General features: G+C 36.3%; 1 protein-coding gene across 1 annotated transcript in view; it reads left to right on the top strand.

The window, feature by feature from the left end:
- Positions 1-15,330, top strand: part of LOC104616217 (nebulin-like) — a gene marked incomplete at its 3' end in the record, with an annotated part of 36,760 nt that extends 21,430 nt beyond the window's left edge. The window contains exons 26-42 of the mRNA XM_010296895.1: positions 327-638; positions 2,075-2,281; positions 3,007-3,111; positions 3,275-3,382; positions 3,775-4,086; positions 4,841-5,047; positions 6,439-6,543; positions 7,375-7,482; positions 8,960-9,271; positions 9,414-9,620; positions 10,087-10,191; positions 11,640-11,747; positions 12,475-12,786; positions 12,979-13,182; positions 13,661-13,765; positions 14,540-14,647; positions 15,019-15,330. Coding sequence (XP_010295197.1) covers positions 327-638; positions 2,075-2,281; positions 3,007-3,111; positions 3,275-3,382; positions 3,775-4,086; positions 4,841-5,047; positions 6,439-6,543; positions 7,375-7,482; positions 8,960-9,271; positions 9,414-9,620; positions 10,087-10,191; positions 11,640-11,747; positions 12,475-12,786; positions 12,979-13,182; positions 13,661-13,765; positions 14,540-14,647; positions 15,019-15,330 — 3,237 coding nt within the window. The remainder of the gene's footprint in view (positions 1-326; positions 639-2,074; positions 2,282-3,006; positions 3,112-3,274; positions 3,383-3,774; positions 4,087-4,840; positions 5,048-6,438; positions 6,544-7,374; positions 7,483-8,959; positions 9,272-9,413; positions 9,621-10,086; positions 10,192-11,639; positions 11,748-12,474; positions 12,787-12,978; positions 13,183-13,660; positions 13,766-14,539; positions 14,648-15,018) is intronic.
- Positions 15,331-15,937: the final 607 nt, after the last annotated feature.

Here is a 15,937-nt window from a genome sequence, read left to right as displayed (position 1 = left end):
TTATTATGCTAGTCTTTTAATTAAAAGCTGAATGTTCCTGGGAGTTAGAAGTCTATGGCAGTAAAATACAATATGGCAGAGGCAATGGCGAGGGAGGGCATGTAACTGCATATCTAGGTTTAGATCTATACCAGGGGTCAAGCTGAGCAATCCAGCAATCCTCCTCTTTTTTTGACATAAATAATCCTGTCGTGTCTGAAAAATAGTTTATGAGTTTATAGAATGAACTGCAGTTGTTAAAATATTTATTTTCAAAGTATTAAGATTATCAAAAGTATGTTTTCTCTTTCCAAAGTGGGTAAGGCTTTCTTTTCATTTGTCTCTAGTACAAGTACAAGGAATCATATGAGAAAGATAAAGGCAAACAGGTTGGATACCGTAGCCTGCAGGATGATCCTAAACTTGTTCATTACATGAATGTGGCCAAAATGCAATCAGATCGTGAATACAAGAAGGATTACGAAGTCACCAAGACCAAATATCATACTCCTTTGGATATGTTCAGTGTGACGGCTGCCAAGAAAGCCCAGGAAGCAGTTACAAATGCTGGCTATAAACAGCCAATTCACAATTATACACTCTTGCCTGATTCTGTGAATCTGGAGCTATCAAGAAATGTGATGCAGCTTCAGAGTGATGTATGTAATGATTAATCAGCTCTTTTTTTTTCTTCTCATAATGACTGTGTTACGCTATTAACCTTTCAAAGTTAACAAATTAACTATATTGGATTAACAGTAGATTGAGGTGCAAATGTCTGGTCTGGAGCCCTATATTTTCCAAAGGTTATCAGAGTTATGTGTAGCTCGTAAGATCTAGGGAACTTACCTAGCAAGTAGCAAATTTCTTTGTATCTCTACATATTTGGCAAACGAACATGTTTTTCTAATTCATGTATTTTTGTAGTTGGATTTGTAATGACAATGTATTATAACTGTGATAATTATTCGTATTGTCAGAGATCGTAAGTTATGTAGAGAGTCTAAATTCTGACTATATGTTATTTAAGTTTACCAGAAATATACATTATGTATGTTTTCATTATACCTAGGGATTTGAGATTTATTTATTTTGTTCAATTTTCCTTCCTGCCTTTATCCTCCAACAGATGCATATGTCATGCATGATAAGGATTAAAAAAAAAATCTTGATAGTTTCCTTTAGGGTCTGCTTGTTTATCCAGAAAGTATTTAGTTTAATCTGCTTTATTTAACAGTCCTCTGACAAATTTGAAATTCCCAAAAATGCTGATAATCTGATTGAAAGTGTTCTTTAGATTTGAAGTATTGTTTGGAGAGGATAATGTGCATGTTCCCATTGGCCAACAGTTAGAGGATCTGACCTTTAGACACTGTTCTTTTCAAATGCAGAAATTTTTATCTCAAGTTTTTTCTTCCCCATTGTATTTTTCCTTAGCCTTTCTGAGTTGGCTGAGCTTGCTCGGCTGTCTAACTCAGGATGCTTGCAAGGCAGGAAGCATGATACTTGAGAACAAATTTTTACAAAAGAAAATATGTGGTCTTTTTCTAAGACTCTGATATTCTCCCTGTTACTTCTCACGCTGCAGTTCAGGAACAGGTTTTATTTTCACAGCATTTTTGTACCTTTATCTGTTCTAAAAGCCATGTTATAAAGTATGATTAAATAGGAATGGTGTCTATTCAAGATTGTGCAGAACCAGGCCATTAAGCAGTTGTTGTTGAAACAATAGCTCTGAATGAATTCTACTGTGAACTGAGTCTACTAACAAAAAAGAGTGTAATTTTGAAAAATTATTATATTTTTGTCAGATTTTCATATTTACCATTCAAAATTTTTTCTAAGGTCTGTGCATTTGGTTTGTAGTGTGAGTTCTACACAGTGGTTTAGTGAAAAGAATTTCTTTATCCCTAACACATCAATAGTTGTTACCCTAAGAATTTGGAAAACAATAGCAATATTAACAGGCTTGTCTGAATTTTCCTTCAAGAATGAATGACCAGGAGAAGTTTTAAGGCCTTACCTGTTTTTTATGTTTATAGGCATTCTAATTTTCCTTGTCTCACTGTGGTTTTCCTTGTTTATTTTTTGAAAGAATGTGTACAAAGCAGACTTTAATAACTGGTTGAGAGGAGTTGGCTGGATACCGATTCAGTCACTGGATGTAGAAAAGGCCAAAAAAGCTACAGATATTCTCAGTGAGAAGAAGTATCGCCAGCACCCAGACAAGCTGAAATACTCTATTACAATGGATTCAATGGAACAAGTGCTAGCTAAGCAAAATGCCAAGACCATGAATAAGGTGAGAATTTGTTCAGATGATCATGACTGAGCTAGAGATTGGGTCTTCGTCTTGCAAAATTGTGGGACAGCTGCACTCCCACAGAAGTCATTAGAATTTCAAACGGGTATAGTGGTTTGCTTGGTTAAGATCAGACACTAAGAGATGATGGAAGCCTCAGATTGTATTCATAATTAAGGGAGTTTAATTTTCTGTTTAGAAAGATTAAAGAGTTCTCTTTTGTGTATGTGATTAAAGATGTCTTCTCCAGATTTATAGTGCTTTGGTAACCTTTGCTCTTTTGCTGCAGGAAGTAGTATTCATAATCAGTGAGCTAAAAAATCCCTGAAATTCTGTCAGTTTTGTCCAAGTTTCCTTGAAAATTTGAGTTCTTTAAAATTGTCTCTAGTTATCTTGGACACCACTGATCTTTATTCTATATTTGTCATGGAAAAAGGGTGTGTTAAAAAAAATAATTTATGCTTTGCATTAACCAGTGAAGAATGCAGATTGAAAATTTTCAGTTATTAGTTATCAAAACATACTTTGTAAATTTCTCAAATAAAGCACTAAAGAAAGAGGAGGAGTATGATATTTCCACTCGACAGTTATATTTGTGAAGATTATTTGTAGTGCTTATGGAACTTTACTGTAAAATATTTATCGCAAATGAGCAAAAGAAAAGCAAGCTCTTATTTTATAAGTGCAATTCCTTTTCAATGCTAAATATTACTTTGTAATTGCAGAGGCTCTACACGGATAAATGGAACAAAGAGAAGACCAGCATTCATGTTATGCCGGATACTCCAGAAATTCTGCAGTCTAGAGTGAATCAGATCACAATGAGTAATGTGAGTTACCATGCTCACAATGGGCATTCAGTGTCTGTTGCGCAGATCAAAAATTGGTGTAATTTTTATGTCTTTTTTGAAAATGTTTAAATTCAGATGTAGGGTACTTCAGTAGTTCTGCCTTCATAATAGAGTGCCTGTTCTCTTTCACGTTTTAAATTAGAAACTTTACAAAGCTGGATGGGAGGAAGACAAGAAGAAAGGTTATGACATGCAGCCAGACGCTATTCCAATAAAAGCAGCCAAAGCCTCCAGAGACATTGCAAGTGATGTAAGTTTGATTGTGTGGTAGTACTCAGAGTAGCTACAAAGACAGCCAGAACATTTTCAAAGTGCTCTGTTATGCGCAAATATGTTTTTTCAAGCATCTTGAGTTGTCTAGGTTTCAATTATACACTTGATGGGATAAACCTTTGCAGTACATGCTCTCCGGTGGCATCATACTGAATTGTACTTTTTTGCCCTTTTTTCAGTAAGCTGCTGAGCTTCATGTGCCTGTGTTCAATGGGCTATCTTGTAGAACTAAGTATGTTTAAATGACTAAACCTGAGATCTTGTGATGAAAAAGAACAAACATTTTCTATGTTTCAGAGATAAAATTGAGCTTAATAGTGCATTTTTTTGATTCAAGTTTTTGCTGTTCTTTCTCTTTCCTACTGTCAGTATAAATACAAACTAGCCTATGAAAAAGAGAAAGGAAAGCATATTGGATTCCGCAGCCTGGAAGATGACCCCAAGCTGGTGCACTTCATGCAGGTGGCTAAGATGCAATCTGATCGTGAATACAAAAAAGATTATGAGAAGGCAAAGACTAATTTCCATACTCCAGTTGACATGGTCAGTGTTGTGGCAGCCAAGAAAGCCCAGGAAGTGGCTACAAATGCAAACTACAAAAGCTTGATCCATACCTACAATGTTTTGCCTGATGCTATGAGTCTTGAATTAGCCAAAAACATGATGCAGATACAAAGTGATGTAAGTGAGAGATTCTTCTACCTTTGCATTGCGAATACAATGATGCTTAGTTTATGAAAGCATACTGTAAGATGAATAGTACTATTTTCTTAGTGAAATTAGTTCAGTTCTATACTAAATGTAGTAAATTAAATGAGACCTTCAGCAATGATAGCCATTGTATTTTTTTAAGACTCTGCAATATTAAATTACACCTATTGCTAAAGAATTTGGGCTCAGAAATAAGTAATTTAATGTATAACATAAATTGGATATTTTCTGCTTACATGTCCCATCAGGCTCTTCAGGAGCAATACTTGTGTGCAGGCCAAGACAGGAAAAGCTTCACTTTTCATTAATAGTTTTATCTTGCACTTTCAAAAAGACAACTTTTCAGAAGAAGGGGAAATTAGCTAAGTAGCTATATTCTCAGATTTTCTGGGATGTTTAATATCTAGAGAAGAGAGCCTTTTTTTCTCAATATAGTGGTTCAAGATAATCCTCTTCTTCAAGAGAGCCTTAGCATGTAATCTTATGTGGGCATTCTATATACATCATAAGGAGGAGCTGAACACTGTATAAAAGGCAGAGTAATAAAATAGACACCACTGTAACAAATGTGTTTCTAAATAAACCTTGAATGCATCTTGATACTGTTTGCCTCTTTTTAGAATAAGTGCATTCAAAATCTTATATCCATTAAACATGGAAAAAAGTGTCATGATTTACAGACTTTTTCATGCATCTGATTATTTTCTTTTCTTTCTGCCTCCAGAATCAATACAGAGCAGAATATGATGAAAGTATGAAGGGTGTTGGATGGATGCCACTGGGCTCCCTGGAAGCTGAGAAGAACAAAAAAGCAATGGAAATTGTTAGTGAAAAGAAGTATCGCCAGCATCCAGACAAGTTGAAGTATTCTGTTCCTATGGATTCCATGAACATGGTCTTAGCTTTAAATAATGCTAAGATCATGGATGAGGTAAGAAAGTGTTCATCAAAATTCATTTCAGTTTGCAGAAGCAAGAAACAAACTGTATCTGATATAATAGTCAATCTTATTGTATGCATAGCTTTGGAAATTGTCCATTTTTGCAGTTAATGAATGTGTTTAACTGCCATTGTATTTCATCTTCATAGACCTTTGCTGTACCTGAAAGCAAAGCATGACCCTAATATTTCTAAGAAATACATGTAAAGACAGACGTGGGGGTCGCAATTTATTAGTAAAGTTTACCCAACATAACTGATTTTAGACTTTTAACAGTTTAAATCTAGGGGCTAAAAAAGATCAAAGTCATCCTTTGTGGAAATAGGTTTTAAACTTTTAAATGTGTAGAATATTTCATCCAATACCTGTTACATTAATAGGAAGTTGCTGTATGGTATGCATGCTTTTATAATGAGATATCTATTTTCTGATTCTCCTGCTGAACTGATGTAAATTGCTGCTGTTCTTTAGAAATGTCTAGAGTTTGTGTGCGTTACAGTTACAGGGACCTTCAGAATCTTATGTGCATGTTCCTTAGCTCTGTTTCCTCAAGTAAAGCTCTATTACTTCTCTCAAGTGATACTTACTTTCCAGAAGATAAACTGATAGTCTTCCACCTCTAGCAGTTTTTTTTGTATACCTTCTGGCTTGGCTTTTAGTTGGTTAACCCCAGTAGGCAGCTAAGCACCACACAGCCACTTGCTCACTGTGTTCTCCACCCCCAGTGGGATGGGAGAAGAAGAAAGGCAGAGTAAAAACAAGAAAACTTGTGAGTCAGATAAAAAATGAATCAAAATCGAAGAAGAGAGAAAGAAAACAAAACAAGTGATGCAAAAGCAATCACTCACCACCTCCTATGGATAGACTGGTGCCCAGCCAGTTCCCAGGCAAAAGATGTGTAACCTCCCCAAGCTCCCTCCTCTCCCTTTTTATTTGCTGAGCATGACGTTATATGGCATACAGTATATCTCTGGTTAGTTGGGTTCCTCTGGGTGGTTAAGTCCCCTTCCAAGCTCTTGAACACCCCTGTGTGCTGTGAAAAGGGTTAACTCCATCCCAGCCAGACCCGGTACGTTTTGAAACCTATTGTTTTCTGCTGTTGAATGTGCTTGAATACACTGCTGGGCAAGAGACAAGCAATAAAATACTCTAGCAAGAACGGTATTTCTTCCACTTTTATTTCAGCCTCACACAACTTCATAAGAGCTATTCCTGATTCATGCTGCTTTTAAGTGCTAAAATAAAAAGGCAAATGTTCCTACCATGTTAGTAGTTGCATCACTGTAAAGAAAGTGTATATTTCAAATAGGAAATATTGTTTTTAATTGTTTTATTTAATTTTTTGGTTATGTTGACATCTCTTTTTTTTTCTATCTTTCCAGCACAAGTACAAACAAGCATGGGAAGAAGACAAAAAGAAAGTTCACATCACACCAGATATTCCACAGATTGCTTTAGCAAAAGCTAATGCATTTAACTTAAGTGATGTGAGTACTGCTTTTATGACTAAAATGTTGCTCTTATTTTTTTTATTAGGAATAGGTGAGATGACAGCATACAAAAGTCTCCCTAATTCTCACTTTGCTAGTTTGTAGTAATTTCTCAAAAAGCTACTAATTTTCCTTTTCCCCGCTTCCTTCCCCAAAATTAAAAACCAAAAGTTGCCAAGAAAAAGCCATAGTATTCATAGTCTGGTTATGAAGTGTTCATGTAGGTCATTAAAACATAATAGTTACTAACAAAACAGTAGAGTTTGAGTAGTATCCATGTTTGTTACTGTATTTATTATTTTATTTCCCCACGCACAAAGTTTTGTACTGGATTCAAAATTCTTTCTTGCCTATTGAACCTATTCTTTCAGTAACAGATTATATTATAGACAGTTTTTCAGTAGCCAGTTGTTAAATCTGCATATGCTAAATAAAGTATTGTTTGTAATTGTGTGCATCTTTAATATGCACAGAAATAGACAAATTAATCTCATTTTTTTAAAAGCTAACTTCCTTATAGATGTAACTTTTCACCAATATTTGTGTATGTGGGAAACAAATACAATTTCTTGCTCTTTTGTTATAGAATAATGTTACTGATTATAGTGCAGTCCAGCTGCATTGATGTATGAATAGTAGGATTGGAGTTAATTTTGGAGGAGCATCCATCTCTCTCTGTGCCTGAGTGGCTTAAACAGCTGTTCAAGCAGTGTTAAACATATGAATAGTCTGTGTTTGAAGTTATCAGATAAAATGAATAGAGTTTTATTTAAGTATGTGTGGTGTGTTTTGCTTTTATAAAGGATTTTTTTTTCTTTCTTTTCACAGAAAATGTACAGACTTTCCTTTGAAGATGTTAGGAAGAAAGGGTATGATCTCAGAGCTGATGCTATCCCTATTAAAGCTGCCAGAGCTTCCAGGGATATTGCTAGTGATGTAAGTTCTTGAAAGAAAAAATGATCCGTTTCAAACTTCGTCATTTTTCATGACAAAATTCAATTTTATATGCCAATTATATGAAGTCTCTTTATTCTTTTGCTTGTAAATAATTCTGACATATTCAATATATATTCTAATACATTTTCTAACAGGGCTAAAGAACAATTTCTTTATTAGAAAGATAAAGAGATATATGAGGGACTCTTAGGAAAAAAAAATAAGACAGTTCATTCCTCAGTGTGATGGTGCTTGGATACTTTATAAATGTATGTTGTATATTTGTAGTTTAGACAGAATGTTCAGAGGTCATTCTTAGAAATATTTTAAAAGAACAGATACAGACTTAAATTATTTTTACTGCTGTGTACAGTTATCTTTATTCCTTTGGTGAAAGTCACATTAAATTTCTTGGTGCAGAGAATACAAGCTTCTGGAATCAGGACCATTCTGAAATCCTCTATGCATCAGTGATGAGGGATTTGCTGTGGCAGGGGCAATTCCAGCCTGAGAGAGGGGTGAAGTTAGTGCCTAAGGACATATTATTTAGCCCCTCTTTTTTTTTTTGACAATATAGAGGGTGTTGCAGCCACTGCAAAGTCCATTTGCTCTGCTGCTGCTCTGAGTTCTCTCCAAGCAGTAAGCAGTGAAGGAAAAAGGAATTGATATTTGGCCTGTGTAGTTCATTGTAAAGCATTGATTAGAGATTAGGAAAGGGCTTAAGAATTTGAACTATTGGTTTTATTAAAAAAAAAATGCAAAGATCTTGGGAAGTGTCTTGGGAACTTTTTAATCATTTCAACAAGTTAACCTAATGGAAGCGGTGATTAGATCTTTGATTTTATGGTTAGTCTTTAGATATGAACGCAAGTATTCTAAGTGTGGTGCAGACTACCACAAAACTAGTTACCTAAGCCAAATATTGGAAGTAGGATAGCAATAGTAACAGAGAACTGGGTGGGTTAATGTGCCCTGGTTCTAATGTTTGCGATAGCTCATCTTAGAGCTAGTATGGGTATCCCTACACTATAGTGTGAAAAGAATAAAAAGTGCATTTTTTTCCAAAGAACTGCCTTCAGCAAACCAGATCTTACATGTTCCGTTGCCTTTTGCTTTCTGTCAATATGTTTCATATTTTCGTTGTGTCATTGATAATGAGATTAGAAAACAATTGAGCCGCAGGTTACATTGAACCTTATGCAGGAGCAGAATAAACTATTGTAAGGGAATTTCATTGATTAAGAAAGTGTTTTAAAGGTACTGCTTTTAAAAGGGTAGCTAGACATCTGTTTCGCTTTAAAGTGCACCCTAAGAGCAGGTGCACAAAGCCACCACCTCTATATGCTTTGCAATGTTTTCTTAACAATGTAAAAATCTTATTTAATATAAGTTTTTGTGTTTTTTTCCTTACAAGATAGATATTTCTTATTAAACAAATGAAATAGAATTAAGGTCTCTGTCTCTGTTCTCCTTACAGTATAAATACAAATTAGGTTATGAACAAGACAAAGGAAAACTTGTAGGCTTCCGCAGCCTTCAGGATGATCCCAAACTTGTCCATTATATGCAAGTGGCTAAGATGCAGTCTGATCGTGAATACAAGAAAGCTTATGAGATGAGCAAGACACATTACCAAATGCCTTCTGATACACTCAGCATCGTGGCAGCTAAGGAGGCACAAGGTCGTGTAACCAATACTAACTACAAACGACTGATTCACCACTATATGCTTCTACCCGATGCAATGAGTTTAGAACTGTACAGAAATATGAATCAGATACAAAGTGACGTAAGTTTCTGTTTTCTTTCTGTCATGCACAGCTGTTACTTTTTTCCTGTTTTTTTCATTAATTCTTTTTTTCCAAAATACAGACATATTTAGTATGAGCTGTTGTAAATTGTAAACTTTCCTTTTGTGTTCCATTTGGCAGAATGAATACAAGCAGGATTACAATGAGTGGTTCAAGGGTATTGGTTGGAGTCCTGCTGGTTCTCTGGATGTGGAGAAATCTAAGAAAGCCACAGAAATTGCAAGTGATCGGAAATACCGCCAGCATCCCAGCATGTTCCCCTTTACAAAACAGAATGATGCCATGGACATGGTCCTTGCAAAGCAGAATGCAAATATAATGAACAAAGTGAGTATTTATGTGGAAAATTAGGCAGACATACACATATAATCCATTTCAATGAACAGTCTATAAGTTTCTGTCACCACCTTTATGTAGCAGTGTTTCCCTGGTAAAAACAACTGTCACTTACAGGTTCCTCTTTTTTCTTTTTTTTTTTCCTTAATGAAACACTCAGTTACCGATAAATAGCATTGGTTAAATAAATCTTTTCTCATTGCTACCTCTCCAACCTCTATTGTTCTCATTCTTGTATAGAAATTACTGGCCCTGAAAATCTTGATAGTTGAACTTCATTAGAAGCAACAGTGCATCCTAATTCAGCTGATTCTGGATTAGTTCATTACATAGTAAAATAAATCCAAGTCAGCACCGTTGTCTTTTTACCCATCTATACCAGAAGTGTGCAAATGGCAAGGTGAAAGCCATCCTTTGTAATTTATATTAACACATCTGCTGTTACTTTTTTCAATAGCATGCTTATACTCAAGCTTGGGAGAAGGATAAAATTCAAGTTCATGTGATGCCAGATACACCAGATATTCTACAGGCAAAACAGAACAAGGCGAACTACAGTCAGGTAGAGTTTTTTAATACTTCCTATTAGATTTTAAATTAATATCTGCTTTCTTCAAATTTAAAGGTGCTTCCCATTTCAAAATAAGTAATTAATTTTTGTAAGTTAGAAGAAACGGAATGGGGGATTTAGAACAGAGGCAAGAATTTTTATGTGATTAATATTTTCAGAATAGCAATAAGTACCATGTTCAGGCTAGCAAAGTAACAGCCTAAATAACAATATAATATATGGAAAGCATAGGTCCTTGTCGTGGTTTAGCCCCAACTAGGGGGCAACTAAGCACCACGCAGCCGCTCACTCACTCCCCCTCCCGCAGTGGGACAGGGGAGAGAATTAGGAAAAAAAACCTCATGGGCTGAGATAAACACGGTTTAATAGGACAGAAAGAAAGAAGGAAACAACAATGATAATACCAACAAAGGAATGTACAAGAACAAGTGATGCCCAATACAGTGATTGCTCACTACCCAGTGATCGACAGCCCGTCCCCGAGCAGCGATTTCCGCCCCCCGGCCAACTCCAGTTTATGTACTGGGCATGACGTCGTATAGTAGGGAATATCTCTTGGGCCAGCCTGTGTCAGCTGTCCCGGCTGTGTCCCCTCCCAGCTCCCCGTGCATCCCCAGCCTGCTCGCTGGCAGGCCAGTACGAGAAGCTGGACTGTCCTTGACTGCTCAGCAACAACCCAAAACCTCAGTACATTATCAACAGTTTCTCATCCCAGATCCAAAACACAGTCTCACACTAGCTTCTGTGAAGAAAACCAGCTCTATCCTGGCTGAAACCAGGACAGTCCTATTTTTTAAATCCAGATATGCATAGTTCATACTCTATGCTTACCACAGAAATCAGTCATGTTAAAAATTCCTTACTATAAAATTACAAGTTCATTGTGTATATTTTTAGCTTAGCATGTGGGAAAATAAATACATGCAGTATCCAACTTTTCTGTCAGCTTTCAAATATGAGAAAGTGACAACTGTGCCAGTATAAAATGCTTAGTTTTTGGTTTGCATGATTGTTCAGAAGCAAATCTTTGACTTACAGGTGCTGGTATTTAAAAGCAACTGTGCACAAACTGAATTGACTATTAAATGGCTACATTACATTACATTATTAATTAAAAATTGTGAAATTGAAAAGTTTTCAGTTATACCAGATGTATATATTTCCAGTTCCCCAGATACGTTTCAAATCCCCAAGATAAGCTATAGTAGGAAGCTGCTGCAGTAAAGAAAAACTATTTAATCACTAGCCTAAGACCTGGAAGACTCGAGTTCCTTGCTTATGAGTTACCCCTTTCTCAGTTCCCATTCTAGTAGCCCTTCTCTCATAACTGAAGCCTGTGAGGTGACCAGAATTTGGTAATATGGATCACTGGCATATCTAAATAGAAGGTGACATACATATTACTAAGACTTTTTAATTAATATTGTTTTCAATTTTAGAAACTGTACAAGCTTGGCTGGGAGGAAATGATAAAGAAAGGCTATGACCTCACACCTGAAGCCATTTCAGTGAAATCTGCCAAGGCTTCAAGGGACATTGCAAGTGATGTAAGCAACATTTCTAGTTCAATATGACATGCACTTTATCTAGTTTCTATAACCTACAGAGTCAGACTAGATCCAAATACACCTCTCTGCTAAGATGTGGCTTGGAGTAAAAAGCAAAATTGCTGACAAAACTCTTTCCTGATCTGTTCTTGTCAGTGAACAATTTAAGAAGGGTTGCAGAGCATCTTGACAATTCCAAAGATCCATCCATGAAGTGGCTAGTCATACAAAGTTAGGAGTTGTCTGCTCTTTTGGATGTTATATTTTCAGAGCAGTATGACCTATTTTCAGACATCTGTATTGCTGTTACCATCACTTAGTATGAATACAACTCCTGCATTTATGGAAGAGACTTTATTAATCATTAGGAAATGTTTCCAATGCTTAAGCATCTGCAATTTTCATTGCTGATTATTTTATTCATCAAAATATTTTGCTGTGTCAGCCTGTGGGAGTTCTGAACAGTATGACTATATGAATCAGGTGGCACAGGAGACCATTCTTACAGCCATGCGCTCATCCTCTCCAGGGACTCAGTTCATTCCTGGGGAGAGCATTCACTGACACCTAGTGATGCACGTTAATCAAGGGGCTACTAGACCTTTACATGAGGTTCCATAACAAGTTACTCATTTCACTGGTAATGGAAACATTGATATTTGCTTATATATTTCACCACTGTGTGTTTCTTACTGTAATTTCAATAATGCAACCTTTATATTTTTAGTACAAGTACAAAGAAGGTTACCGCAAGCAGCAGGGACATCATATTGGATTCCGCAGCTTACAGGATGATCCTAAGATGTTGTGGTCTATGCAAGTAGCTAAGATGCAGAGTGAGAGGGAGTACAAGAAGGATTTTGAAAAGTGGAAGACAAAGTTTAATATGCCTGTGGATATGTTAGGCTTCCTTCTGGCTAAGAAATGTCAGGAACTGGTTAGTGATATAGACTACAAACGGATGCTACACCGCTGGACTTGTCTGCCAGACCAGAATGATGTCACCCAGGCAAAGAGGGTCTATGAACTACAGAGTGATGTAAGCTTCCTCTGGATTTAAATTTTTTTTTTTTGTAAGATATTTACTGCTTATTGAAAAGTATCTTTAATAATTCTTTTTTGATATCAGTATAGATTGGATTAAAGCAAAAATACCAGTTAGTCTTTTAATATGGTTTAATAAATGAAGAGGGAAATAATCTACTAGAGTTTTCATTTTTTTCCTTAACAGAATCTTTATAAGTCAGATCTGCAATGGCTCAGAGGCCTTGGATGGAGTCCTTTAGGATCTTTGGAATCTGAAAAGAACAAGAAAGCTTCTGAAATACTGAGTGAAAAGAAGTACCGGCAGCACCCAGATACTATTAAGTTCACAAGTATCCCAGATGCCATGGATATCATTTTAGCAAAATCTAATGCCAAAAATAGAAGCGATGTAAGTTGCTTCTAGAGACAGAAAATGTGAATCAATAAATGAATACATTAGCATACATTTGTTAAAAAGATCTTCATATGAGAACACATGCTTAAAATATGCAAGTATCAGGTGTTTACAATCAGTGCCTTACTGCTCAGTTGTCAAGAAGTGCTATGCCTTGTTCAGAAGATTAAGATCTTTAGTGCTGTGTAACTTACTCAGTAATAACTGCAAATAAGATCCTTTATTATGTAATATGTAAATGTATTGCCGTAATGCCATTTCCTTGACATTTTGTGGATATAAAGAAGAAAAAAATGTGGTATTTCAGGAAGAAGTTGTATTATTTGATTTTAGTATCTTGTGTTGTTTACATCACTCATGCTTGCACAGTACATCTTTGCTTTGCTATTGTAGAGAAAAGATAAACTTCATTTACTGCTATGCATGTGAGCCTTTTATGACACAAAGCGTTTTTGTCTGTGTCTCTTTTCAGATACTGTATAGAGAAGCGTGGGACAAGGACAAGACTCAGGTTCACATCATGCCTGATACTCCTGAAATTTTGCTGGCTAAATCAAATTTAATTAACACAAGTGATGTAAGTGTGTCTCTACAATGTTTCTTTTATGGAATTTGGAATTGCCCATTGTGGCTTTAGTTTAAAAAGCAGTAGAGTAATTCTGCAATTCTAACAGGTATAAGCACACATGTGATCTTTTCCTGTGAAAATTGTTATGCACTGAGAAGCCCAAGTGGAATTGCTAAAATATAAAGTGGAAGCAGAGTTGTAAGAATATTAAAAAAACCCAAGAAAATATTCAACACAAATTAACAGTTTTCTCTTTCATGCCTACTGATCATATTAGCATTATAGATATGTATGTGCTCAGTACTTTTTAGTAAGACTGTAATTCTTGTTAAAATGTCTGATTATATTGAATTGCCTCTTTAGAAGTACATAGGATTATGTAATTTACATCAAATTCCTGCTTATAATGGAACAAATATAGACATGCAAAGTTAAAGAAATGTTAGCAGGTCTATCATAAGAACTTAAGGAGATAAAAATAATTGTAATTGAAATTAGGTGTAGAGAGTAATGGGGTTGTATTATTCATCTCTGTAGAAGAGTCTATGAATCATTCAGATTACCATGTTAAGTATTACATGTGGAAAGTAATTTTAAAATATTTTATATCATCAGTTACAAAATACACATTACTAACAGCAAGCTATAGAATTTAATTTGATGCATGAAACTGTTTGGAATCTCATACTTTATTTTCAATAATCAGGGGAGGAAAGTTGTAGTATTGAAAAACTCTCTAGAGAGCTTTTTTTGCAATAATTACTTTGAATCCTTCTCCACCAGAAACATTACAAGTTAGGATATGAAGAGCTGAAGAGGAAAGGCTATGATCTTCCTCCTGATGCTATACCCCTCAAGTCAGCAAAGGCATCCAGAGACATAGCTAGTGAAGTAAGTCTTACAGAGTGAAAATAATAGTGGGGCACGGGGCTTGTACAAAATTTTGGATAAACATGTTTCTTATTTAAAAGAGGAGAGGTATAAAAATTTAACATTCTTATATTGCTGTCCTCCCCAGAGGTTGTATAATTCTTAATGCTGTAAAGTGAATTAAATTAAGTACAGTAATTTACAATAAGATAGTATATAACTATAAAAAAAATTGGTTAATATCTTCTGGACATACAATAAAAACATCAAAAATGTTGGAAAACTATGCAAAAAGAATTACATACAAAAGTTTTAAACATTATATCAACAAAAGAGAAATTTAAATTGCAGCTTGAAAAGCAATGATAATTGTTGTTTCTGCATTCAAATAGTACCAGTACAAAACTGCGTACAGGAAGCAGCTTGGCCACCACATAGGGGCCCGTAACATAGAGGATGATCCGAAGATGGTGTGGTCGATGCATGTAGCCAAGATCCAGAGTGACAGGGAGTACAAGAAAGCCTTTGAGAAGTCAAAGACACACTTCAGTAGCCCAGTGGACATGCTGGGAATCGTGTTGGCCAAGAAATGTCAGGAGCTGGTCAGCGACATTGATTACAAGCATCCTCTGCATCGGTGGACCTGTCTGCCGGACCAGAATGATGTTGTACAAGCCAGGAAAGTGTACGACCTTCAGAGTGATGTAAGTTTTTCTTTGCTGGCTGCGTGAAAGCCAGAAGCCTGTCTTGTGTTCTGTTCCTTTGTTGGAGAAGGTGCAGGTGGGGAGCGTAAGTGTAGGCTGATTCTGTGAGACTGTGTTGTGGCTGTACTATCTTGCTGAGAGCTGATGTTGTGAATGGGCAGGGATGAAGTTTGCATGGGGTCATACTTGACGGTCCCATAAAATCCTGTCTTGCCTGGAGCATTTGTGGGGACGGTTGCGACAGGTGGCTAGAGTTCTGTATGGCAGGGGATGGGCAATGGAGCCAAGTGTTTTGTTTTGGAGGACTGACAGTGGGCAAAGGCACGGGGTGTGTGCAGTGGTGAGGGGTATGAAGAGCACTCGGTGATGAGATATAAGGCTCCAATCATGCCTCTGCCAGCTTGAGTTTTCCAAGTGGGGCAGATGTTTCCCCAGGGACACTGCAAAGATGTTTGGGGAGGGCTTTGTGGATTGCTTGGCACTTGCTTGTGCTGCTGTAGGCATGAGGAGCAAGGGTACCAGCCAAGTGAACTTCATAGGAGTCCCTTTCATGGTGGCTGGTGGGTTGACCCAGGGGAATGTGTTTTGGCAGGCTCAGCTTCCCTTG

The sequence above is a fragment of the Phaethon lepturus genome, unplaced genomic scaffold, assembly GCF_000687285.1.
Source record: "Phaethon lepturus isolate BGI_N335 unplaced genomic scaffold, ASM68728v1 scaffold29881, whole genome shotgun sequence".
Lineage (NCBI taxonomy): Eukaryota > Metazoa > Chordata > Aves > Phaethontiformes > Phaethontidae > Phaethon > Phaethon lepturus.
The sequence above is the reverse complement of the archived record's forward strand: the minus strand, read 5'-3'. Positions and strand labels throughout refer to the sequence as shown.